The 27,857-nt window shown below is 31.9% G+C and overlaps 2 protein-coding genes across 2 annotated transcripts; one reads left to right on the top strand and one right to left on the bottom strand.

Moving 5' to 3' along the window:
• Positions 1-6,704: 6,704 nt before the first annotated feature.
• Positions 6,705-8,936, top strand: LOC121131875 (uncharacterized). The gene is made up of 2 exons (XM_040727272.2): positions 6,705-7,453; positions 7,518-8,936. Exons 1-2 carry the CDS (start codon positions 6,793-6,795, stop codon positions 7,886-7,888), a joined length of 1,032 nt encoding a protein of 343 aa, XP_040583206.1. The 5' UTR covers positions 6,705-6,792; the 3' UTR covers positions 7,889-8,936.
• Positions 8,937-25,428: 16,492 nt separating this feature from the next.
• LOC121131874 (homeobox protein engrailed-1-B) lies at positions 25,429-27,163 on the bottom strand. The gene is made up of 3 exons (XM_040727271.2): positions 26,406-27,163; positions 25,860-26,335; positions 25,429-25,769 (listed from the first exon to the last, which is right to left on the bottom strand). The coding sequence occupies exons 1-2, from the start codon at positions 26,794-26,796 to the stop codon at positions 25,950-25,952; spliced, it is 777 nt and encodes a 258-aa protein (XP_040583205.1). The 5' UTR covers positions 26,797-27,163; the 3' UTR covers positions 25,429-25,769; positions 25,860-25,949.
• Positions 27,164-27,857: the final 694 nt, after the last annotated feature.

Raw genomic sequence — 27,857 nt, 5'->3', positions numbered from 1 at the left:
CATGTAAAAGTCTCAATGAAATATAGGATCGTATTAGAAAAGAAGATTTAACTTTCTGGAGTTGACGATAGGAGCAAACAAGACACGATAATTATAGCACATCTTTGCAAAGTTGATTACTTCCTGAGGTTCTATGAGCGACTCGGACTCCGAAAGACTCCCTACATACTTGGCTAGAGTTAGAATCCGAGTAGATATTTAACGATAAATCGGATATTGTAGGTATTCCTGGAAAACATTGTTTCATACCGCAGAACTGGGTCCATTATATTCCTTCCCGAGACGGAGTTGGAAACACAGACATGATCCTTCATAAATTATATTAATACTGCAAAAGGACGAGAGAAGATTTTTTTTCTATTTCTTCTTCTAATTTATGTACCGTGAGTCTGTTCCCCCCTCTATTCGTTCTCATAAAATAATATGAAATCCTTCATCTCAAGGATTGCCAAATAATTAGGGATTCCCCTGTGTACTAGAGTAGGTTCGTTGTATTTTGAATTTTATCTATCCAAGTGATAAATTTTCAAACTGCATTTGCACTCTTATGTATATTTTTCTCCTATATTTTTTCTATTTCATGGTGTCTGAAATTAAGAAACATGATTCGAATAACATCCGAAATTAATTTTTTTGATTTGAAACTTGTCTTAAGTTGTGAATTTTGGGCATTTTTTGATAGTGTTTTTTAAATCTGTAATGACCTCTTTGTTTGATCTTTTAATGAGAATATTTTGATACAAAACTTCTTACTAACATATTTATCAATATGTTTATTTAAAAAAATCTCAAAAATAACGCATGATGTCTATATAAAACATATGAAACATAAACGCCTCTTCGATGTGTCCAACGATGCGTAACTTTCCCTATATAGGTTTATATATAAAAAATAAACCTATTTATATAAGTAATTATATCACGTTGTTGATCATTTTTGGGGATACGCCCCCTCCTCCCCCCATGATGAAAGTTAGCAAATACCCCTAGTTCTAAGCTTTGATTAGTTTATTGGAATTAGCTCTTGCTAAGCTATAATAAATTTGCAACAATTATTGAATAATTAATTAATCCATAGTTTGGAAGAATGGGGTGGGGGGAATCTCATTTAGGAAAAATGACAAGAGACGGTGGTTTGCACTCTACTGAGTGCCTATAATCGTTATAAATATAATCTTCTCTATTTTAACAGCTTTAGATTTGATTTATTCTCGTTTTATTAAGCACTTTTTATGTTTAAACCAAGGTGTTTTACCCAAAACAAAAGAAGAGAAAAGCTTAGTAGAAGTACCTTGTTCCTACTTATACCTATAATATTTGCTCGTATCTTCATTCAAATAACCTATTATGATATAATGGATGAATATGAGAGAGTAATCCAAACGCGCTCCCTTAAAAAAACGGCTGGATGATTCAAAAGCCAATGCTATTAATAACTATATAAATAGATTGTTGCACTATCAATAGAGAGTCCAATATAATTATAGTGATCAAAAGACATAAAAATGATTTGGGCCCCTCGAGTAAAGTTAGTGTTGGATTTGAGTATTTCTCGAACTAAAAAAAAACTGCCAATACAAAAGAGGACAATTTTATGTATATGGCTTGAACTCTCCCGATATACTTTTTTTTTTACAAAAATTGACTTAAATTGAATTCTAATGATAACAAATTTAAACCCCATCCAGATCCTGCATGAATGGATCACGGTCAATTTTTTCCTCTGCTCATACATTCAAGAGTTTAGGTGACCACTGATTTTCTGTTAATTTTCATTTTGAGGTGGTGAAGCCTTGGATGGACAAGAAGATAAATGGAAGGGCGTACCTGATCCAACAAGATTCTGCACCTGCTCATAAATAAAAGAAGGTACAAGCTTGGCTGAAAGACAATGTAGCATCCTTTTGGGACCCCAGACGTAGTCTTCCAGCTTCCCTGATAAGAGATAAATATCAGTTGGTTTGATTGACTTATTTGGCTAACTACCAATTGATTTTGGGCCTTTTTTGTGTGTTTCTTCTTGGGGGAAAGGTTGCGTGATATAATAAAGATAACGACGTGAGTACTGACAAATTTTATTAGTACCGGATTGATAGGACATTTCAGTTTTTTTATAGACCGATCCAACACCTCTCCTACTTGCGTACACAGATTTTTAATGTGGAAACTCTCTAAAACTCAAACTCGAACATTAGTATACATACTGTCATCCTAACTCAAATATGATGATTCGAAGCACAACTAAGAAACTAAAAAGTCGAACTCGGCCAAGATCCAAAATCCAACATTAATAAAAAGGGAGTGACGTATAACTCTGTGAACAATTCGCATGGGAGAAATTATTTTCTTGAACGTAAAGGGCATAGGTTCGATTCCCGGTGGCTCCTAGAATGGGAAATATGAATTATGCATATGGACTTCAAAGAAGATTCCTAGGTTAGATGGAGTAATTTTAATGTTATAATGTTTACCTATACTTAATCAGTGCAACTCCATCTAACCAATTAAGGAATATGAAAAAAACCAAAAACCTATTGATTTATAAAATGCATTTTAATCAATAATTAATTGTTTTGTATATATAGATACAAGATACCAATTTTGTATTTCAATTAAATAAATAAACTATCAATAAGGAATTAAAGGATTTATTTCTATGAATTCAGATCTTGCGTTGATGAGAAAAAGAGATAAAAAAAAGACAAATTAATGACTAAATGTATATAAAACTGGAATTATAACTATTTATACTGCTAAAAGACATGTACCTACTGCATATTAATATATATGTACAATTTATATAGATACATTCATATAACAAACGTAGGTACAATTATATCTCATCATAAGATTTTGGAAAAAAAATCAAAAATTAGATTTCTAATAAATTAATAAATAATTTAACACCATTAATAAATAATAGCAAATTCAAAATCCTTTTCCCGATATCGATCACAATTTCGAATCCAGAAAAAAAAACCCGATTATGATTTCGATTAATCGTCTAAACAATTATACATACTTATTTCATTGGCATATTTGAGTTAATTATAGACCTATTATTCAAATTTGTGGGATAAGTTAAGATAGCCCATAATTTTAGCTATAGTTTAGAAGTAATATTTGATTTAAGAGTCTTATATCAGGGGCGTCTGCAAGGGGGTTGGAGAACAGTAGCCCCCTCAAAATGAGAAATTTAAGAAAAATCTCTTCTATGGGGAAAAAATTAGGCCCCCCCCCCAAATCAATTTAAGGGTTTGTTTTCTAAAAAAAGGCCATTCAAGTAAAAAGAAAAAAAGAAGGTTAATCGAGGAGGGAAAACATTTTTTAGGATTTTCTAGAAATAAGTCATTCGTTGTGGAAAAAAGAAGCCAAGCTCCCCCCAAATTAAAAATCCAGCGGACCCCCTTATATTGCTACCAATACGACCAATTCAAACATTTTTATCAATTTACTTTTAAAGTTTGACGAATAATTTTGTTTATAGAAATTGACGATAATTCGTCGAAGAATACAAAAATTCAATTTAGCTAAAAATCATTGTAGCTTACTTTAGTGTTGACGGGTCACATAGAGGAGTAAAAAATGAAAATATTTTTGAAATGACTTTTACTGAAGGCCCAACTTTCAAAAACAGTGCTCGGAGCCTCAAAAAATCAAACGAATTTTGTATGTGGAAGTAATTTTTTTTTCAGAATCCAGGTCGTATCTAAAATGAAAAACCTAGTATATCAAGGTATGACTGTAAATTTTTATTTATTTATGTGTAATGTATGTATTCTGTATCTATCATACATACATACATATATACGATATAAAAAGACACAAATCTTGATAAAGGCACATCCAATTTAATTAAAAATAATGATGCGTAGATCTAATATTTTGATGATGATACAATCTATTATTTTGATTATTAGAACAACAATAAATATTATATCATCAAAGACTACGTACATTGAATGATATGATGAAGGGAAGAACATCCCTTGAAAGATTTAGTATATTTATGTACGGCATCAATACCCTAATTAGCCCTATAACATCGCACAATGAGTTTTGCCCTATTCTATGTATCTATCTCGCTCAATTCTTCCCTTTTCTCATCTTTATAATTAAAACCTCAAAAAGAGATCTAGTTGTACAAAGCAGCTATGCCTTGAATACTACTACTACCTGCCTTCCTCACCCTGCTTACATTCATATGTATATTTTGACAAGCTGTGGACAAGAAGAACCATAAATATATGTATGTACGCAATAATAGCAAAGAGCCAGGGAGGAACAACAACAAGACTTAACGGACGGATGACATGGACGTCTTATTGAGTGAATAAATATTGTATTCAATTTGTGTATTTTGACTTCTTCTATTGTGCTCCGCCTCATTTATATATCCCTATTCATTGAGAGGGAGAGAAGTTGTAGGGAATTTACACCAGATGGGATATGATGATAAAAGAGAGCTGCGAACCAACAGCTCTTCAAAAAAAAAAAAAAATGGAAAAAAGGATAACCATAATGAAAAGAGTAGGCATCATCATCATTAATGGCCATTCTTAGACATACCCAAGGATATAAATAACAAATCCATCAAGGAATAGTTCATTCACATATACCGGGTGCGATCTCTATTTAACTACCAAATCAATTTTATATAATGGATCTTCTCCTCAACTAATCATCTGATGCTAATAAAAACCAATGCCAAATGAAACTTGATTTAAAAAAATATATTATTATCTCCCCTTTGGCGCCAAGAACGGCCTCAAATAAACCACGGAAACGGGAGTAGGTCTTGATGACATGGGCAGATTCCGAAATTCCTCCTGGATCGTGGAGATTAGTTCGAATTTTGTGTTGTAGGAGGATCTGATTGTATGTCACTCAACTGTGTACCACCCAAAGAAGTCCTGGAGTTGATGTCCAGTGAGCTTGGGGTTCAAACAGGGTTTCCCATTAAATCAAAAAATAATTTGCTGTGATTCCTAATCTCCTTCAGACTCTTGCAATTCCTTCTTGACTCTACAGAAAAAGGACGTCTCCAGGTTGAAGAAGTTTGCAATCTCAACAATGTCTCGTCTCGGACGTCACCACTCGCAAATACATTCCGAATCAGCTGGTTATTAGAGTTGAAATTCATCGCAATTTAAATCTTTGATTCATTATTTATATCATTTATTTAATCGAACTACACAATTGGTACTTATATATTATATGAATATATAAATAATTAATTCATTATTGATTAAAATCCAGTTGATGTAAAACTAATAGTTTTGTTTGTGTGCGGGAATTGAGTAAAAATATTCGAGGTCGATTTTCAGAATGATGCATCGAGTCGAATTGTTCGTTTTAAGCAACAATAAACAAATTTTCGAATTCAGTGAAGTTTAATTATTTTAGAATTTTCACAAAACATGTTGTAATATGGGTTTCCCGCCTTTTTAATTCAATATCATTGATCAAATCTTCTTTTAATTAGAAAGGTGAGTATGGAGGTGTTTTTTTTTTTTTGTATTACAGTCCTTTTGAGAAAGGATGTATATCACCGAGTGCTCCCATAATTTTGTTGACTATAGTATTTATTGCTTTATTAATAGTGAGTCATCCCTAGTCACTCCAACCAGGACCCCCGAATAATAAATCCATGATTACGGCACTTTGAGCAAGGTTGTGTCTGTCCGTATTTATGACTGAAGACTGCAGTCCGTTCCAGTTCAGTCTCAGTAAGGACTGGTTCAGTCCTGCATACCAACCCTAAAAACTTATAAAGTTCGTTTCTTGATGACGTCACTCAGTTCTAGTATTGACAATGAAGGATTTTTTTTTTCGAATGGAAGAAAATAGAGAAGATTTATATTCTAAAAAAAAGTGATTCGATCAAATTAGGCAATGGTCACCATATAATCTTGCAAAGGCCCCTGAAACCGGTCGAAGGACTGGATCGAATAAATAAGGATCGACATAACACTCCTTTTGAGTTATTTTAGAACTTGGATGAATCATTATTCGAATGTTTGATTATAATTCGAGTTGGAGAATAGTCGAAATATGCAAAAAGTATTTGATGGGTGTCCAATTCATTTTGAAGGAAGTCTTTTTTAATTCGAATTCGATTGATACTCGAATCCAACACTAATTTTTAGCTTTTGTTTATTGATTATCTTTAAATCTATTTACAAAATGTGATTAATTTAGAAGTTGAATATGAGGAAACCTGAGTAATTTAAGACATTTTGGTTTACAGTTATTTGAGTTATGATTATTTGGTCAAGAGTCAAAGAAGGCTCTTCATAATGCCTACTACTATGTAATAATATATTCATCGTTATATTCATTCTTTCTTGCTTCATTCTTTTATTTCTTATTATTTAACGCTCTTGTATAATGTATATATGTACATATAGTTGAGATGTCAGGCAGTGCCTCAATTAAGTTTAAGCATTTTATTTAAAAAACACACAAAGAGAGGTTTTAATTTGTGTGTGTATGCTTCTATGCCTTTGCTTGTGCTGTGTGTAGAGAGGAAGAAAAAGAAGAAAAAAGGAGGAAGCAAAGAAGCAATCGCGCCCTTTTTTAACAGCTTTATTGAGGGAAAGACGTTGTTTTCTGATTGGTCGCTGAACGCGCCGCCATTATTTAGAGTATTATTTTTATGTTCTTCATTATTGAAGAAGGGTGGGTGAAAATCTGTAAATAAAGAAAACGAAATCAGTTTGTGATATAATACAGCCCCTACTAGAAGGCAGAGTCTGTCGTCTTATGTAACGAAAAGAGTGGGTTAAATCAATGGAGGAGGAATCCCTAATTAAAACTGAGCCTCTGGACCCGGAGTCCCCTAGAGCATATACAGGTCCACCTGGGGGTGCAGTAACGAGTCCATATCTCATATCGGATATTTTATCCTCCCATCATCATGCTCCAACGTCTACGACACGGAGTCCACCCAACATGTCAATGCTTGGCTCAGCATCCCTCTTTCAACCTTTTCTACAGCATCTGGCCGTTGTGGCCACCGCAAGAGCTCTTCCCTTTAGTATTGACAATATTTTGAACCCTAATTTTGGGGGTATTTCAAGTGGTGGTAGTTCACCGCCGCCACTGCCGCCGCCGTCAATTAAAAATGAACGCCCCGTGGATCTCAGTGGAAATCCCTCTAGAGACTCTTTTTCCACCCCTTCATCTCCTGGAGGAGATGTTGTGTCCTCCTCGCCCTCTAAGACTCTTATATATTCGACTAACAACAATAACTTTGTCAAAGCCAAGGAACCGGCATTGTCCTCCACAACTTCTCCTCTGTCCTCCAACGAGAATCCTCCTTCTAGTGCAGGGGATGAAAGCCCCAAAAAGGACGATTCCGACGTTCCACCAGGGATGGTTCGTGGTCCCAATGGACAACTTTGGCCTGCTTGGGTATTTTGTACCCGGTACTCGGATCGTCCCTCCTCAGGTAAGAATCCTCCGAGACAAGATAGTCTCCTCAAAACATCATCCATCCTCTTGATCTTCTTCAGGGCCTCGATTACGCAAAATGAAGAAAGGAGAGGGAGGAGGGAGTGGGGGAGGCGGACCCAGTGTGCCTCCACGTGCCCCTCGCTCCAATGCAGAGAAACGTCCTCGAACAGCCTTTAGTTCGGATCAACTTGCACGCTTAAAGCGGGAATTTGATGAGAATCGCTATTTGACAGAGGAACGAAGACGAAGTCTTGCCACGGAGTTGGGTCTTGACGAAACTCAAATCAAGATTTGGTTTCAGAATAAAAGAGCTAAAATAAAGAAATCCAGTGGTCAAAAGGGAGAATTGGCGCAAATGCTGGCAGCACAAGGACTTTATAATCATTCCACCGTTCCTATGGATGATGAAGAATCCATACTTTTTGAATAATATCATGCGTAACTGAATAAGCAGCGAGAAATAAGAGACTCTACGCAGCCCTCTCTAAAAATTATCACTTGTTTATTTTACTTCTGCTTCTTTTCCTTTCCCTCTTCATACAAAACCCCCACAAATTTATTGGATTTTCATTCTATCAAATCATATTCTCTGGATCAATGATGATCCATCTATTTTATCATTCTTACTATTATTTGAAATCATTCTTCAAGAAGCTATAGATTCCTGTCTAGTCAAATTAATATATTTGTAATATGTTGCGTACAAGTTGTAATATGTGTGTACAAATTGAAAATCATACGTGGCACAGCCCCAGATTCAATTACATCATCAATCATTTTAATTATCAAGCATTTAATCCATCAAAATTACATATTAAAAGCTTTTGAACTTTATAGTAATTAGTCATCAAAAGATTCAAAAAGTAATACATTAATAACTATGGACCATCCATGGAATATTCAATTATTCAGCTGTCCCTAGCACAAGTACTCTAAATTATATATTTAAAACAGTGATTCTCTTTACTTCTAACACTCAATATTATTTACTTTTTTCGTACATAGATGGCGTTGTATTCAAGAGCTCCTCAACTCACCAAGGGAATACCGTCCCCTTTATGAACCAGGGATTGATTTGAAATAGGCTTTCTTTCATTCTCGGGATATTTTTCAACTTGTACAACATCGCAACTTGAACACAACATGTATACAATATACCTTCATACTTACATTTGTACATACATACTAAAAAAGTTCTCCCGCTAAATACAAACCAAATACTCAAAAATAATATAAAATATTACATATAACGAGCAGGGTTGAATCATTATGACGTTTTATCAATTGTTTTTATTACCATTATTTGTTTAAATACATATATTATCATATTTTCTGTTATTATTATTAATATTGTACCACAACCCTGTGTCTTATATTTATAAATAAATATTTTATTCAGTGCAAAATGCAGACATGGGTGGAGTTGTAGATATATGACCTGCCGGTATGCTAAATAAAAATAAACTTATAATCAAAAAGATATCATATATGAAAATAATTTTCAATTTGATGTACCGTACCGACTGCTGGACAAGTCAGACATATCTGAACGTCATTGAACATAACAGCGGTACTCTAACAGTAATAGTCAAGGAAGGCGATATATATAGCTACTATTGGCTTACAGTTATACTCTTTGACGTCACTATTCAAAAGCCTGGTGGAAGTCAAAGATCCGTCGGAAAAGCGTTTTTGTATAACCTTGTATTTCTATTAAACTTGATTCCTACCTTACTTTATTTTTTTTCTAAAGCTTTTGAGGAGAAAACATACACTATAAATATATATTATATAAAATATAAAGTGAACCCTGATTGTATTTGCTCGTGAATGATGGAGAGTAACGCAAAGGAATTATAAGTGTAAGGATCTTTTTGGACTCTGAGTAGTTTAGATGATCGCCATGGGAACATCGATATCCCTGCTAGATTTGGAGCTAATCTGATATAACGTCATGACAGCCAAACTGCTCTCTTCTCAAGCATTTTTCAAATTGTCTGGGATATCAAGTCATTTTCGGTTTTATTATTTTTTCTAAATATAATTAATTATTTCCATCTATGATGGTAATTCTAATTCTATATAAATCCCACTCTTTCCCCACTCCCGTTACTACAAAGGTTGGGGTTGTTGCCCCCCCCCCCTCCTCCATAGTAAAAGTTTGGTGTTAAATTTGTCGAAAAAAAAAAAAATTGACAATTTTTTTTTGATGTCACAATTTTGTATCTATGAATTTTCTGTATTCAAATTTTTCATAAATTTATTTTCTTTCAAACAAAATTATCTGGCAAATTTAAAAAAAAATATTTTCTTCTCAAATTTGCTTTTCTGAAAAAAAAAAAAAAAAAAAACCCACAAACATTTTGTCAAAGACAAATCCTAGTAACGGAATAGGTGGGAATTTTTGGACCCCGATCCTCAATTTCCGAGTCCAACATGGACTTACATATTACCACAAATCCCCAGTGTTACTTACTATTGATAACTTTATACTTAGATGTTGTCTCTTAAAGAATAATGATATCAGCTTGAGGAAATAAATTTAAAAAAACTGCTCACATTACAGCCTAATGTCATGTTTTTAACAACTCTAGTCATAGGATATCAAAACACATTTATCTTGTGTTATTATTATTAGTAATAATAAGTTATAATAACTAACAAGTAACATACATTATAGGACCGCATGTGTGGTCTTATCACTTAGAAAGAATGGCGACACCTATACATATAATATGTGCTATTGCTATTGGAGAAGAGCATCTGCTCCATCATAACTCATTCTTCATAACTGGGAAAGGAAGAAGATAGATCTGCCACACTTCTTGGCAGTGGAGAGAGAATTATGTTGATGATTTATTCAAATAGATGTTAGATAGTTGAAATTATATGTACATTGTACAAACAACATAATATTGTATTTAATATTACTTACATATAAATATAGTCCAGCCCTTCCGAACAGAGATCCTCAGAGCCCTTGTCCCTCAAACAGGGCCTAGGGGAAAGATAGATTCAATTGCGTCCTTTTCTTTCTATTTATTTTCGAATTTGTCTTTTAGAAAATAAATTTTGAATCTTTTCTATTTTAAGAAATCCTCGGTTTTTTTTTAGAAATTATAATGAAATACCCATCATATTTTTTTCAAGATAAAATTTCTAATTAAATTAAAAATAAAAAAATTTTAAAACAAAAAAAAATGAAGTTTAATGACCTTTTTTAGATCACAAATTCGAATTTTATTTCTACTTTATTTTAGAATATTACGAATTTTATTTCAAATGACTTTATTTTAGAATGTTTAAAATTTTATTTCAAATAACCTTTTTTTTATAGCAGAAATTCGAATTTCAAATGACCTTACTTAATATCAAAAATTCAATTTTTTTTTTTCAAATTACCTTTTCGTTAGATTAGAAATTTGAGTTCTATTTTAAATTACCTTTTTCTGGAAGATAAATTTGAATTTCTCTACCTTCTTGGTCAGAAATTTGAATTTTATGTTTAAAAAAAAAATCAAAATCAGAAATTCAAATTTTATTTCAAATGAACGGGACACCTATATATTGCTTTAGACCCTATATACAAGTGCCTCATAATACGCAGCCTGGCTCCAAGGAAAAAATTACAATAAATAGTATAATTCAACATTTGTTTGAACACATTTTATACTATATAGCACCTATATATATAAATGCTATAGGGATTCAGTGATGAGAAAAGGTTAGGAGTCACTTGTCTATATGTACTTTGAAGAAGCAGTCAAGAAAAGAGAGAGATAGAGAGAAATAACTTCTCTGATGATCTTTTCGTATATATTATTATACATAGTCAGTTTCTTCTACGGAATAAAAATATATTAAGGCATTGTGCAGTAGGTTTGATCTTCATTGGACTACAAGTAACAATAACAGGGACTTATTGAATAATTAGTGTATCAATTAAAGATAGAGGATGATCCTATAATATATTGATTTTCACTCTACTCAAAGCAGCTGTTGTCTAAATACATTTAATACCTATGTTATATATGGATATTAAGATGTTTCATGAACCTGAAATTAACAAATTTGGAAAAATGGGGGATGTCAGAGAGTCTCAAAAGTTGCCTTATAACAAAATAGGTCGAATAATAGTAGTTTTGTACGGGATTAACTAAATCAGAGTACTCAAAACTTGCATTATTGCTTAATTAATATTTTATCCCCGTTATTTTTAATGACAAGGTTCTATTAACCAATCGAACGACAGCTGAAAGAAAAATAAATAAGTTTTGTTTTCATCCCATCTCTCTATGTTTAGAAATGCCGGACCAACTACAAAAAAAGACACGCTTGGCATCTCTACCAGACAGCCTATAATATCAGGAAGTATATTACAGCCAGACAGGCAAAAAGAACCAAAGCTTCAACAGCAATAAGCTTCTGTCCTGCCTCCATGTGTCCCTCCTCCATCTCTGACCTTAACCCATTGGCTTTGCAGTTTGGAATGTCTTAGAGCATAATACCTGCCGCACCTCTCATTCAAATTAGAATCCCCTCCAAGCGGCCATAATGACAGTGTGGTACACCATGGGCTTCAACGTAAAGAGCTACCAGTCTGTTCGACTGCGTATCGAAACTGTTATTGCATGTGAAGGAGGGCATATTGAATGTAAAATATAGGATTTAAACATATCACAAATTGGTTTTGAGTTGTCCTTAAATGATTAAAAAAAATATTATTTTTCCTAATTAAGTATACTACTGCAAGTTTTGGGTCTCCACTCTCTAGTCTTTGTTAATAAATTGATGCCTCATAATAATGAATTAAATTAACAAATATTGAGGGCTAGCAACGCGTATCCCCCTCTAGAAGATATATAAAAGACGATTACTTCTAGATTACTATTGATTTTTTTAACTGAAGTTTAACATTATTAACAGATCTATACTAAATTTTAGTAAAAAATCCCCTTTATATCAACATAATAAACTAGATTGAGCACTTGGTAGATCGCAAGACCTTCCCCTAAAAACAAATGGAGTTATATATCTAAATTTCTTCGAAAGTTATGGTCAATTGTGGATTTTGTACTTACCTTGACCTCTCAAAATTTAATGGGCTCTTACTGTGGTCATATATCTTCTTCGTAGCCAGTTAAATCAAAATTGATGTGTAACGTTTGGTGTAATCTCGTTGATTAACAAACAAACAGAATTAAAAACTGAACCTCCGTTCCACTTTGTTGCAGTGGTAAAACGTGTTATTTCATATGGACACCTTCCGTCCAAACCCAGTGTATTAAGGAGCAGAACCCCGGGCAAATTTACTCTTTTGAAATCTTTATTTTAATAAAAGCAACATTTGAGACCCATGGTGTATCTAAATTTGAAATTCATGATGAGCCTTAACGTATATGTTCATTTGATATGCTATACATAAGAGCTACCAGCTATTTTAAGTTAATTAAAACGCCCATTTTGCAATAAAGGTAATCATATACGCAGTATAATGAAGGCATCATCATCATCCGAGGACCTACAAGAAAAGTAATTACTGTTTATAGCCTACTTTGAGTGTGTGTCTGTATCCAAATAAATGGTTTGTAAGAAATGAGCGTATTCCCCACATTGTGTACACACTGTCTGCGTGATGTTGTTTCTTCTTATCTAAGAAACACACATTCTTAAATGGATTAAATGGTTTGTAAAATGAAGAGGGAAGAAGGCGAAGAAGGAACGACTCAGTTCATTATTTTATTTTTACTATACTTAAATACATAATATCATATGATGTTCTTAGTAGTAGAGTACATTGTTACACATAGAATCATCAGAACTTGGCCACGGAGCGTTTTGTAGAGTATTGATGATAGGAATAATAATGAAAACAATTTTCGATTTATATCTTTTGACGAGATTGTAAAATATTTTTTTCCCTCTTCTCTTTTTGAAGACAAAATCAATTACCTTTTTAATCCAGTTAGAGAGACTCTTTTTTCTTCCTCTGTTTTTGAGCATCAGACCACCCAAATACATATCTTTTCCTCAAAAATAAAAAACACAACCAGAGTCATTTAATTACTCCTTTTAAATGAGGACCCCGTCGACGTCGGAGGGGATCATAAAAAGAATATGAATGGTAACCAACTAATCCACCTAGATAAGAATATAAAATAATAAATTATTATTTTTTATTATCTTGGTTAAAAGTTGATGATAATTTGACAAATTCTCAATGAAATTTTATTCATTATCGATATATATTATATATAGATTATAATGAACGCCATGGGATTTCGTATAGGGATATATATATATCTATAGGTGTATTTTCGTTAATTATGAATAATTGGGAAATGGGTTCACAGAGGGTTTGAACACATATATTCATATAAAATTAAAATTACCCACCGCAGATCTATTATTATGGAGGAAAAAACCACAAAGAAACAATCTGTTGACATTTGTCTCCTGATCTTTGGTATTTGGGTTAATTAATGACAAATGAAATGAATGAGACTCGGATACTGAATGCGAAATAATGAAGGAATGTTTCGGAAATAATGTTGACTTCTTAGATATAATAGCTAACTTTTAGCTTATTCAGCCTCCAATAATCATTGCAGCTTGTAATTAGGGCCAGTTTTAACTTAAGGGAAAGAAAAAATTCAAATTCATAATTTTTATCATTATAGAGATGACTTTTTATATATTTGATTGAGAGAAAATTTTGAAGTTTAAAATTTGACATTCTTGACTAAATTTGTATTTTGTGTGTTAATGAAGCATAGCTTTTTGGTGACAAAAAATACTGATAAAGCCAAGGATTAACATTATTTGAACTCTTGACCATCGAAATCAACTGTTTAAGTGAAAGTTCATACAATAAATCTTGAGGATCAGAGAGGTCCAACCCTTCCTCAAACTCCGCCTATGTGTGGTTCCCATATTGTGCGAGCCTGCTAGGAAAGTGCCTACAATGCTTCTACCCAAAACTGACACTACATGTAAAGAGTTACTAAGACATATTGGCTTTATGGGGATACAACCGTCAAGGATGATTTTGTTAGCTTTAAATGTAGAAAAATGTAAAAGGGTTAAATATTTTGATCATTGGATGGATGATACGTTTTCGATCCATGCGTTAGGAAGAGAAAAAAGTTGTTATATTAGAAAAGGAAAAACGATATCGGGTTTTTTTTTGTTTTGTTTCATTCTTTAATAGATCGTCGTGGTGTGAACATTTATTTCTTAATGATGAAATCCTCCCTAATTTTGTTGTAATTTAAAAAAAAAAGGCATAATAAAACAATAACGTGCACCTTTAAATATAATTTGGGCAATAATTTCCCTTTACTAATGCTATTTTAAATGTAGAAGGTTCTCCTTACTAAAGCAGTAATACACTTTTTCTCCCACCAAAATAATATAAAAGACAGCTGATGTTAAGAAGTGTTTTAATTAATTTTTAGGTGTAATATAAGTCTCGCTTCCGCCTTGTCCTCTTGCTCTACAAAATGCCTATCCCTCCTATTTATGTCTTATAATATGAGTCAATTAAGTCATGATGGATTACTTTGAAATATAAGACTGCCAAGAATACTTTTGAAGTCTCTACTAAGGAGTCAATCAATTATTAGTATCTGATCTATTTTATATCTAACATTTTTTACTTTGATTAGAAATAATCAAATTGTTTTCCCTTTTTTATCAATTGTTCTAAAAAGAAAACAACCTTTCAAATATGAACTAATCACATATGTATCATAGGAGTACATGCCCCACTAATTAAATTAATTAATTGTATTGTTATTTTTCTTTTATTAATGAATGGATTATTTATCTGTAATTGATTTTGTACTAATTGTACAAAATCAAAGTATGTACGTTATATTGGACTAGAATCGACGACATTAAATATATTGTATATTTTACAAAAACATGATTTGATGTTATCTCTCATTCTAGGAAGAATATATCAATAACTAATATATAATTGTTGCTTTTTGCAACTGCGGTGTACAAGTTGCAATTTTGCAGAAGATACATACAATTTGTACGTGAATATTGTACAAGTTGAAAGTTGGATTTGCAGTAGATGCTGGAATATAGGGTTGAGGCTATATTTCGGACCGATTTTTTCCAGTTTGGTCTTAAGTGGATTTTTATAATGATATTTCGGTCCAGACCGACCGTGAATCCCAATTTAATTAGATATACTCCGAAACCCAAATTTCAGCCGACTCCGATACCATTTTAATGTCCGACTCCTTATTAATATTATCTATAAAGGAATTACATAAGTAAATAACAAAATGATTTACTTTTTTTAAAGTTTAACTTTGTATCATGATTATGATACATATTTAGTTGTAAATCATTTGAAATTAAAATTATTTAAAAAGTTGGTTCTTCCCCGTAGTCAAGAGTCAATTTATTACTGGTTGGTTCATATATATTGCCGCCCCACTGAACAGACTTTTATTTTCAATTGATGTAGCTAAATTTGATTGTGCAGGTCTATTAATACGTTTAAATAAAGATTAAAGAAAGAAAAAATATCCAGGACCATACAGGTAGGAGGCCCTGGTCTTAGACCAGGTTAGTCTATACTATCCTTTTTAGTTGACAATTTGAAATGATAAAATTATAATGTTTGTTTTTGCTTAATAATGAATATAAATAAATTAGCAAAGGTATCGTTATTATTGAGACGATTCTGATAAAAAATACTTGAAAAAAGGACGATTCTTGCCGATTCCAATGCAAACACTCCTAAGTTTAATCTTTTTAAATCTTATTTATAAAATTCCTCCCATCATTTTGATAACATTTTTTGTACATCAATTTTACTTTCTATGGTTTTTTTTAAGATAACTAGTATATATTTTTGATGATATATTATATACTTGCTTACCATTGCTTTGGTTTACGATATTTTGCTAATCGAATATTTATCAAAATGCTCATTTCTGTATCTTTAAGGCCTCATAACTCAGAGTTGGATTGAGTTACAGATCCATGATTTCAATTGTAAGCTGGTCTACTGTCAAATATAACAGATGGTATATTTGAGTGAAATCCGTTTCCTTATAAAATACCATGACTGAGTGTATTAATGATGTAATTTTTGATTTTTTTTTTTTTAAATTTAAGAATGACTCATTGATCAGTAGTGTTAAGTGGCAAAATATAAAGTTTAAGTGCTAGCAGCTATATGATTATTCATAAATACATATGTAATTTAATAAAATTGCAACTTGAACGAGTTACACCACAACTTGTGTACATATATGTATTACTACTGAGTGAAGAGCAAATATTTCCTCTTTCAAAAAGAAGGGGAATGTGAGAACAAAGTTGAATCATCATCACCGTTAATTGCATTGTAAGCACGTACGTTCTTCTCTTGTAGCATATACATATTATATTGTTATACGGTCTATCAACTATTTCAAACGAAACCTTTTTCCACCTTATCAGATATCTTATAGAGTATAGTTATTACATGTAGGATACAGGTCTGTCTTAGATATCTACAACTACTCCTGCAAAGCAGTGGGGTCTGCTTTTAAATTTGCCAAATCATTGTAGAAAAGGCCCTGCATTTTACTTTCTGTCAAAAAACGTCATTTGAAATTCCCGACAATCCCTTCCCAGATTGGTATTTGCACCCTATGGAATCTGTTTTTCAGAGGTGTTTGTTATTTTTTGACAAAACTTTTTAAATTTAAAATTTTTTTAATAACTTTACTTTAATAAATGATTTGTTACCTTTATATAGGTATATATATTACTGAGACAGGTTTTTAAAAAAATTCCCAACATAAATTTTATTCGGATGTTTTTTTTAAATTTGTCAAAAAAAAAAAAATCTCTTATTGAATATCAAAAATTTGGAAAACATTGTTTCATCTTTTGAACTAACTATTGCTGTCTTTTATATCAAAATATTGCAAATTTGACATAGTTTTTCGGGGGGATTTTGAAATTCTTTTGAAAAAACAAATCAAAAATTAGTATTTTTTGGCAAAAAAAAAATGAAAAATTAAATTGTTCTGAAAATGTTATGGCAACAAATTTCAAAAATTGATAGTTATTCTCAAAAAATATGAAAAATCAAGAGCTTTTACAAAAAATACATTTTTTCTAAAATCAAATTTAAAATATTAAATTTTTAGAAAAATATTTCAATTATTAAATTTTTGGGACAACAATTTCAAAAATTGATAGTTATTCTCAAAAAATATGAAAAATCAAGAGCTTTTACAAAAAATAAATTTTTTGCAAAAAAATTTCTAAAATTAAATTTAAAATATAAAATTTTTTGGAAAAATATTTCAATTATTAAATTTTTGGGACAACAATTTCAAAAATCTTAGCTATTCACAGTCAATTAAATTTAAAAAAAAAAAATTTAAATCCATTACTGTTCACAAAAAATGAATTTTTTTTCGGAAAAAATTCTAAAATTAAATATCAAATATACAACTTTAGCTATTTACAGACAATTAAATTTCTAGGAAAAAAAATTTCAAATGTTTAATTTTTAATAAGAATCGAAAATTCCTTAATTTCTTTTTGGGAGAGGGGGGGAGGCTACAGCCCCTCAAGTCCTCCCCCTGTGAACACTCCTTGATGTGTACTGGTCTGAAAGAGAAATGAGCGTTAGATTGGCCCAAAAAAGCTCGATCTGGATGTGTCTTACAAAAAAAAAAAAAAAAAAAAAAAAAAAAAATCTTTCTAAATCGGTGTCATTTAAAATTCTACATTGTTCATCTTCAAACTGCTCAAAATAAACCAACAATAACGTCATATGACCCTAAGTATTTTGTATAATTAATCATATTTGTACAACACAAAAATTGAGACGCCAAAAAATCGATTCAGGGATTGAAAACGATTAAATTTCAATTTACAGTCTAACTTTACCAAAATATCGGTACAAATCGCTCTATAAAAAATATCATACGACCGAACGGGAAAAGCAATTCGATCTTGGACCAAGTCTCAACACCAAAGTTCCTAGATAATACACCTTGATGATGATAAATGTATTTACTAGGAATAAATGATGGAATATTTAACGAATATATGCATTTAAAAACAAAATAAACTCACATCAGAGGAAAATATTAAAAAAAAAAAAAAAAAAAACTTTTCTTATCTATCTTTTTTAGTTCCATTTTATATACATAGAACTCCTGTTACTTTGTTTTTATCTCTAAGCAATGATAGATTTTATAGCTCTCAACAACATAGGTAGGTTAACTTAACTCTTAGTTAGTTAATAGATTTTGGGACTTGACTTTTTAATGAACAAACAACAATAATGAATGTTTTATTTACTAATTTATAGAGCCACATGCGTCCTGAGTCCTGATGTCCTTGACTAATTTATTTAATTAACTATTACATTCATATATTAATTAGATAAGTAAATATTTTGCATTCCTTTTTTGCTTTAATGTATGTAGGTAAATTTGCAACAACAAAAAACTACATACTACTAATACGATATTTTAATTAATTTGTGAATTGTGTTTGTATAGTATATGAAAGGGTATTCTATAAATATATTCGAGGAGTTCTCTTCCAAGATCCCGGCAAGTACCGGAAAATGATTTGTCAAAATGATTAAAAAATTTATACCGAGTGGGGACTCGAAACTTTTAATAGCAATACTGAATTATGAAAAACATGGTTTTATGGAATCAAGAAAGGTCAACAACTCAAAACCAATTGTTAGGTAATATGTTTAAATGCTATATGAAACTATATTTTTTATACAACATCTCAACAGGTAGAGACAGGCCAAAAGTCTGTTATATTGTTGTTGTAGAAGTTTTAGTTCTTTTGCAGCCTTCTCGTAGCTGAAAATAATCCGGAAAGAGATCGGATATGCATTGCTTTTTTGTTGTTGTTTTTGCATTGTTGTTTTGTTGCGTAATGAAACCTTGTCATCTAAAATAAAAAGGATAAAATCGTAATTAATTCCTCCTGCAAGTTTTTTTTTTTTTTTGGTACCCACTCTGGAGTGGGCCTCTAAAAAAATTAACTGAACACTAAAGAAAAGTAAATTCAGTCAAATTTTGTTTTACTGTGAAAGACAAAAAAGATAATTTTTTTTTATTCTAAAATTATTTTATTTTTGTCAAATTTAGTATTAAAAAAAAGATTTTGTCAAAGATATTTAGTCAAAAGGCCCTCTCCCTCTCAATGACACTTTCCCGGGAAATGAGAATGCATTGTTGTATTTTTTGCGCCTAGTTACGTCTACATAGCAAGCAATTCAAAAAAGCCTCTCTTAATATAATGATAATGGCTTTTACATCTTTATTTATTGGCTTATTGTTATGTTCAAATAAACTCACGAATTGATTTTTTAGTCTCTCTCTCTCTCTCTCTTTCTGTATACTTATTACGTTGTATAGCTATATATATAGTATACATATATATTAACGAGGAATACAAAACTTGTGCAGTAGGTTTGATATCCAAGGAAACTATTTTGAACTCACATATGTATATAGCAAGATATTTCTTTTTTATTCGTTTATTGTATATATATATACATATATAGTTTCTACATAATATATGTATGTTTAGGTACATTGGAGGGTTCGAAACCCTCCAATGTACCTACTCCTTTGGGATGACTGGCTTACATAATAATAGATGTATTGTATATAAACATATGGCTCACTCAATTAACTCAATTAAAAACTATGCGAATTGACGTTAATATACATATATGTATATGGTTTTGTGTCCGGAGAGGATGACTCTAAGTACTACTTCAAATATTCTATTTATTTACTATAATCAGTGGAGATAAGTAGTAGTATTTTGGGCATGTTTACAAATAAAAACCCAAAAATCAACACGGTAACCCTCACAATTAGAAGAATGTTTTGGGGGGGTAGCATCTTGGCTGTTAAATTCTTTCATTAGATTAGCTTATATCAGATGTGACGAAAAAGGAAGTGGGATAATTAAATAAACAAAGACATTGGCAAGAATTACTCGAATGTCGATCTCAAAGTCGACTTACAATTATAACTCCTAAGCAAATCTTCAAGATTACTCTTCGTCTTTTGAGCACCCACGAATGTTCAATCAGGTTTGGAATATAAATGAATAAAGAAGGAAAGGAAGTTCACTTACTCAGGAGATAAATAATAATGATAACAGCTGAAGAAAAGAAAATTCTCATTGGTTGTATTTTGGACATGTAAAAAAAATGAAAATCAAGATGGTAACCCTGTTATTTTGAAGAATATTTGAGAAGAAAGCAGCTTTGCTGCCTAATGACGTTACATTAGGTCAGCTACAATTAAGGGCGTCCAAATCAAGGAACTTGTTCCAAAATTAACAAAAAAAAAAGATCGTTTTGAAAAAAAAACAATAATGTGAAAAGGATTTCATTTCTAAAAACTAAAAAAAGGTTATTTGATAAAATTCAGGGGCAGAAGATAAATTTCAAATTTTTAATAAAAAACTCCACTCTAAAGAACCAAAAACAAATATAATCTTGCAAACGACCCTAAACCAGCTTTGATTAGCAGGAGAAGGCAATAAACAATTGGTTTGTTGATCTTCAATTCTACTCCGAGTCTAACAAGGACATACACTTATAAACTCCCTATGAAATCCTCAATGTTACTTTTTGTCTTTTATGAGAAAATTGTATATCTTCCCTAGGATTATTGGGGTAGTTGTGGATCACCCAACTAAAAGTATGTTGTCAAATGTCTTGGAAAGGAAATTTTTTTGGTCAAAAATTTGGAATTTGGAATTTTCTATAATCAAATTTTTGTCTGTCAAATTTGGCATTTGTATAAAAACCATTCTGTCAAAATTGGACAAGTTTTTACGAAAAATACCCCTCCCCCCCACAAAGAAAAATACTATTAACGGTCCTGCATAGCGCAAATGGTTTTTGGGGCGGATAAGGGATTAAATTTATGGCTTAATTAGTGTCTTACTAGATGTACGCACCATTTCAGCCACATGTTGGTTGCTAACACATATACTACTACTTGAGTCAAGCGTTCATTCCAGGGGCGTCCACATCTCTATTTACTTTTAGCACCATTTCTTACGATTGAATCATAATCATTTTCCGGGGGTTTTATTTGAAAAATTAGAAAAGAGGCGGATATGACTTCCACTTTAAACTGCACCAGATTTTGTTTTAGTGGAGTGCCCATTAAAAAAAGTTAAACGTCTCATGTACGTCATGTTTTAACTTGTATACGCAAATTGAAGCAGTTGCAAACCAAAATATGTGATGAATAATTTTGGACGAAGAAGGATGTACAGGCCAGCTTGTGAGAAAGGTAATCCAATAATTGAATATTCAATGGTCCGTTAATGATATATTAATAATGCAATTTTGACTTTTTTAAAAATAATTTGACAAGTATTCTGTAGCACATTATAAAGTTCAAATCCTCATAAATACGTAGTACCTAATAATTGAGTGCATCAATGAATGGTTATTTATTAAAATGAACAATGTTCCAATTAAAAATCCCACTACGAGACGGAGAAATGGTAACTTGTACAATCTCCTTATACAAGTTACAACTTGCACACTACATATATAATAGAAATTATACTAAATTAAACGATTTCAAGTAATCCACATCCCTCCTACCATAGAACCGCTCCTCTACAGTGTAAATTGTGGTCGTATGCATTGCCTTTATGGCTTCATTAGAAGCATCTATGCACTTGTTTGTGAATTGGCATGTATTATAGTACTTACATTTTACAAAGTTATCCCTTAAGGTGGGTTACCATATCTATCACACGCGCAAATGCTCATAATTTGCATATACATAATAATCATCAACCCCCAACAATTTTCGCTTTTAAAGTAAATAGGTTCTGTGATTTGAAATGTTTCTTGTTATGGGTCTAAGAAAGCCCTGTAAGAACAAAAATGACTAACATGACAACAGTTTCTCTTCGTTAAACAAGGCACATTTTAAATTACAAAACCTCTTTATTGTGACTGGAAGATTTTTTGAGTTTTATAGATTATTCAATATTAAGTCTTTAGAAATAAATTGTCCATCACGCCTCAGGTGTAGAGGCATGATAAATGTTTCATACAGCTGTTATGTTGGGTCTACTTATAGATATTTCATGGCATTATATCACGAACACAAAAATATACTCTGTATTTTGTTGTCAGCTGTCGTTTTGTACCCTTCTTTTCTTCAAATCAATGTTCTGAACGTTGATTGCTAAAGTTATAATGAGCTTTTTTTTTTAGACTTTGAACAATTTTCAATAATTATTTGGAGAAATTTTTTTAAAATAATAATAGTTCTTTATTTGATTTAATAATCACTTAAATTTTTTTTTACAGAAGCGATTTCTTTTATTGTAATCCCTATAAATTTTATGCAAAAGCTGTGAAGGCAATGAACCCTATGGTTCCGGCCAAACTACTAATTAAAGCATACCAATGTCAAGAGCTGAAGTTAAAAGAACAGTCATTTGCATGCTTGCCACCTCTTTAATTTTCTTCGTCTATAGGGACTGTTTGATGTCCAAGAATAAATACAACCTCTATTCAATCAAAATCTGACAGGATCTTAAATTTAAAACACTTAGAGGAAGTCAGAATGTCTGTCAAATATTTCAAATGACTCCTTGGCTTCATTTTCTTCATATATAAACCTTTGCTTTGAGCTTGGATATTTGACATTTCATAATTTTATTTAAAGTTATAATTATCCTTTAAAATCGTTATATTTTGCCCCAATATTAGCAACTTGCATCAGCTGATAATGTAGTCCCTATACCCTACTTCAACCAAATATGCAATCCTTAGAAGTTAGAGCACAAATGGAGAAGGAATCAATGATGGAGGATAAGTGGGGTGGAGGACTCAAAATCCTCATTTGTCAGTTTACCTACCTCATAATAATAGTTGGTAAGTTAGTAGTAACAAACAAGAGGTGGGGTAGGGGGGTACTAAACCATCAATAATAAGTACAACGATAATAATGGTTTGTTGTAGCAAAGCGCAGAGGAGAGAGAAGGTAGTGAGTGATAAATAAGTAGAATCTCTTCTGACACTCTTGTTATATATATCTATGTATATATTTCTATTGTTCCGTTCTATCTCATTGCATTGTATGGTAGGGGGGTTTGTTATTCTTCATTTCCAACCAGGGAGAGAAGAGAGAGAGAGCAAACCATATTATCATAAAGTAATAAATGGTTCCTTTTCTCTTCTTCTTCCTTCCCAACATGTGGCATTCACGGCCCTAATAATAAGAACAGCAATCATTTCTAATATAATTATTCATCCGACAGCTAACTAACAATGTATTATTGTATATATATTTTGTACAGGATTCCTTTTCTTCATCTTGAAATCCATTATTTTATTAGGCAAAGTTGGTTATTCTAATTAACAATTATAGATTGATAGTATACTTTCATTTTAATCTAATAAAATTAAATGGTTATTATATATTTATGAGGCATAAATAGCCCCCCCACCCCTGAAATTCAGGATTTTTTTTTATTCTTACTAGAAAATGTAAAATTTAATATAGTTTTTATAATTTTTTGTTACTAGCTATGGATTTTTAAAAATTTTCTTTGAAAAATTTCATATTTGAAATTTAATTTTTGAAATTTTTTTGGAAAAAAAATCCTTTTTTATGAACAGCTTTTGATTTCTGAGATGTTTTTTTTCCAAAAAAAAAATAGTTTTTTGTAAATAACTGTGGATTTTTGAAATTTTTCTCCGAAAAATTTAATATTTGAAATTTTTTTCATACAAAATGTAATTTCTCAAATTTTTTTTCCAAAAAATTCCAAAAACCAAGCCCCCCCCCTGAAATTGAGGAATTTTTTATTCTTACTAGAAAATGTAAAATCTAATTTAGTTTTTATAATTTTTTGTTACTAGCTATGGATTTTTAAAAATTTTCTTTGAAAAATTTCATATTTGAAATTTTTTTGGGAAAAAAAATCTTTTTTTATGAACAGCTTTTGATTTCTGAGATGTTTTTTTTTCAAAAAAAAAAATAGTTTTTTTGTGAATAGCTGTGGATTTTTGAAATTTTTCTCCGAAAAATTTAATATTTGAAATTTTTTTCATACAAAATGTAATTTCTCAAATTTTTTTTTCCAAAAATTCCAAAAACAAACCCCCTCCCCCTTATATATAGAAAAATTTCTACACAAACTATTTACATGCTTTAATTGGTGTTCCAAGTAACACATATTATAAGGTATTATTCCTACGTAGCATGAGATCAAACAGTGAAAGACCCAAAGCCTTTACTTTCCTCCACAATCTAAATAAATAAATAAATTATTTTAAAAACTTGTTAAGGAATGTATTATTATTACAATATATATATATATAGTGTATGACTGGTCCGTCGAGAAAGACCACCATCTAGCAGCTAACTACATAGGTATGAGAGAGGTATTTTTATGACTTCACCTTCAAAGACAGATAGGACTATCTCTGATGATGATAGTCCTATAGAAATGATCTCTCCACTCGAAACATCATGCTATTTGCAAGATTCCTTTTTTGTTTTTGAGCAATTCATTAAAGGGATCTATAAATAGAATTTGCATAAATTAATTAACAAACTTGGAATTAATTAAATTGTATCCATTTCTTAGTTGTTGTTATTGCTTGGTTAAGCGGCGAGTGAGTGACGGACCTAGTGTGTGGTCCGTGGGTGAAGAGTGTAGATTGTTATACTGGAATAAGAGAGATAGATTTGTGTGGTCTCTTACTTCTACTCCTTCTGAATGTGACATTCACTTCCGCCTCTTATTCTCGGGTCACGAGCCAAATGTTATGATTTTTGATGGATTACATCACCCCAAGCTGGAGACAGCAAAGACCAACTCATATTATAAATAGTAGTTAATTGCAGCAAGAGCTACTATTTAAAGGAATAACAATGCCCAAGGGAGTAATTATACTCATTTATAGGAAGAAATTATTGATATTTATTGAAAACATAAATAATTCTAAATGACATGAGAGCAAACTTAAAATAATAATAATGAATAAAGAAGGTCCATGGCTGTTTGTGTGTAGTGCTAGCGTCAACTACACCATGGACAGAAGACAATAATAGTAATGTGTTTGTAATAGGGAGACATCTTTCTGACAAATGGAATAATAAAAATATGATACTAAAGGAAATATATAGGTATAATGTGTAGAAATAATAATTAATAATTTGAATATGTTGATGATCATCATTAACTTGAGTGGAGGCAGGATTGATTCTCTAGGTCTGAATCAAGTTTGCTGAGGAGATCTGTGGAATATAAGAGAATTAATTCTATTAAATATGATCATCAAGTTTGGATTTAAGATTGAAATATTAATGAGAACTAGGGATTCTTACCTGATGAGAGAGGGAAAAAAAAGAAGAATGGATGAATGTGTGTAGACTGATATCACAGAAAGAGGTAAGTGTTAAGAGGTGGCGGACACCTCAGACCTGAAGGAGTTCTTCTCCATCCTCATCCACAGGAACTGTGGCATGATTGTAGAGTCCTTGTGCTTCCAACATTTTAGCAAGATCTCCCTTTCCACCAGTGGTCTTCTTTAGTTTGGCTCTCTTGTTCTGAAACCATATTTTGATTTGTGTTTCATTGAGTCCCAACTCTGCTGCAAGGGCACGGCGCCGCTCTTCATTCAGGTAGCGGTTCTCGTCAAACTCTTTTCGAAGGCGGGAGAGTTGCTCTGAGCTAAAGGCTGTTCGAGGTCGCTTTTCATCCGAGTCGGATTGAGAGTTGGATGTGACTGTGGCGGAGGGTAAGGTTACGACTCCCACTGAGGGAAGCTTGTCTTTCTTTTTGATCTTGCGTGCTCTGGGGCCTGATAATCAAAAATGCATATTTAGAACATAGGTCCAAGACATCGCTATATGATTGAGTCAGGTACTTACCACTTGAGGGACGATCTGAGTAGCGTGTGCAAAATACCCATGCAGGCCACAGCTGTCCATTGGGTCCACGAACCATGCCTGGAGGACAGTCATCATTATCTGACGACGGCGTTGATTTGGAGAGATCCACAGGGCTGGATTTAGGAGGACTCACTGAGTGTTCTCTCTTCGGACTACTTGGTGACCCAAAGGATGGCTTAAGGATGTTATCGATGGAGAATGGAAGTGGGCGCATGAGAGAAGCTGCGGCGGCTGGGAGAAAAGGTTGAAATAGGAAGGCATTGGGTTGTGTCGGTGAGGGAGAGTCTGTTACACGGATTTCGGGGCTAGCTGGGGGGCTCCGGGGTTGAACAATTTCCACATTATTTGAGGGAGTCTCGAAACTAATCATTTTGATGTAATATGTCTGCAGCTAATATATATTATTAAATATTATTATATAGATAAATGGAGAAAGAGCGAGAAGTGAACGAATGAAGGATATTTAGAAAACTGAAGAGAACATCATTCAAAGCGGAGCGCATTTCTTTTTCTTTCTCCTCTATGACTATATCGTGTGAGTGAGAGAGAGAAATAAGAGGGGGGAGAGACTCCGCCTTTGGTAATAAGAACGTCAAGACACGCACTCTCGACCAATAAAGACATTTCATTATGATTATTTGTTTGTCTGCCAGCAGTGAGCGTTCCCTCACTACTCTGGAGAATAGTTGAAGCACTCTACACAGCACCTTCTCCACCGCTTCTTCCTTCTCTCTCTCTCTCTCTTTTCACTTCACTTACAGAGATGTAAATAGTGATTATGATATAACAAAATAATCATAATAAGAAATACAATAATTATGACTTGACATCCTCACTACAATTTAATAGAAGGAGAGATGAAAAATATAAAAACAGGTTTTAACTCCCTGACTCTTTAACAAGGGGAGAAAAAAAAATAAGAAGAAGGATTTGAAATGATATCCAAACATTATTAACAGAATTATTCTCTTCTTTTTTTAACAAATTTATTTATGAATTATCCTTTATATAATAAGTGAGTTAATTTCCTTTTCCTCTTTGTTGACGAAATAATATAATATATATTATATTTATGATTTATTTATTAAAGCAACTTTATAAAAGTTCTTGCTTCCAGCCATTTTATTTTCTAGATCTACCTACTTATATTTGAAGTAATAACAAGTATTTTGTACAGATCTGCAGCTTCTTTTTGGGGGATTTTAAATTATTTGCAAATAAAGTGCGGAGGTTATTTTATTTTTTTGCAGATATATCATAAAATATCTTTATCTGCTATCTTTTTTTAACTCGCATACAATTTATACATGTATACAGTTAGTTAGTTAAACCTCTACATAGAAGAAGGGAACCAAATCACTTCACTAACTTCATTTTCTTCTTTCTTCAAATCAAGAGATGATTATTACGTTCATCCCTTGTGCTGTGGGC

This window comes from Lepeophtheirus salmonis, chromosome 1, assembly GCF_016086655.4.
Source record: "Lepeophtheirus salmonis chromosome 1, UVic_Lsal_1.4, whole genome shotgun sequence".
Taxonomy (NCBI): Eukaryota; Metazoa; Arthropoda; class Copepoda; order Siphonostomatoida; family Caligidae; genus Lepeophtheirus; species Lepeophtheirus salmonis.
The sequence above is the reverse complement of the archived record's forward strand: the minus strand, read 5'-3'. Positions and strand labels throughout refer to the sequence as shown.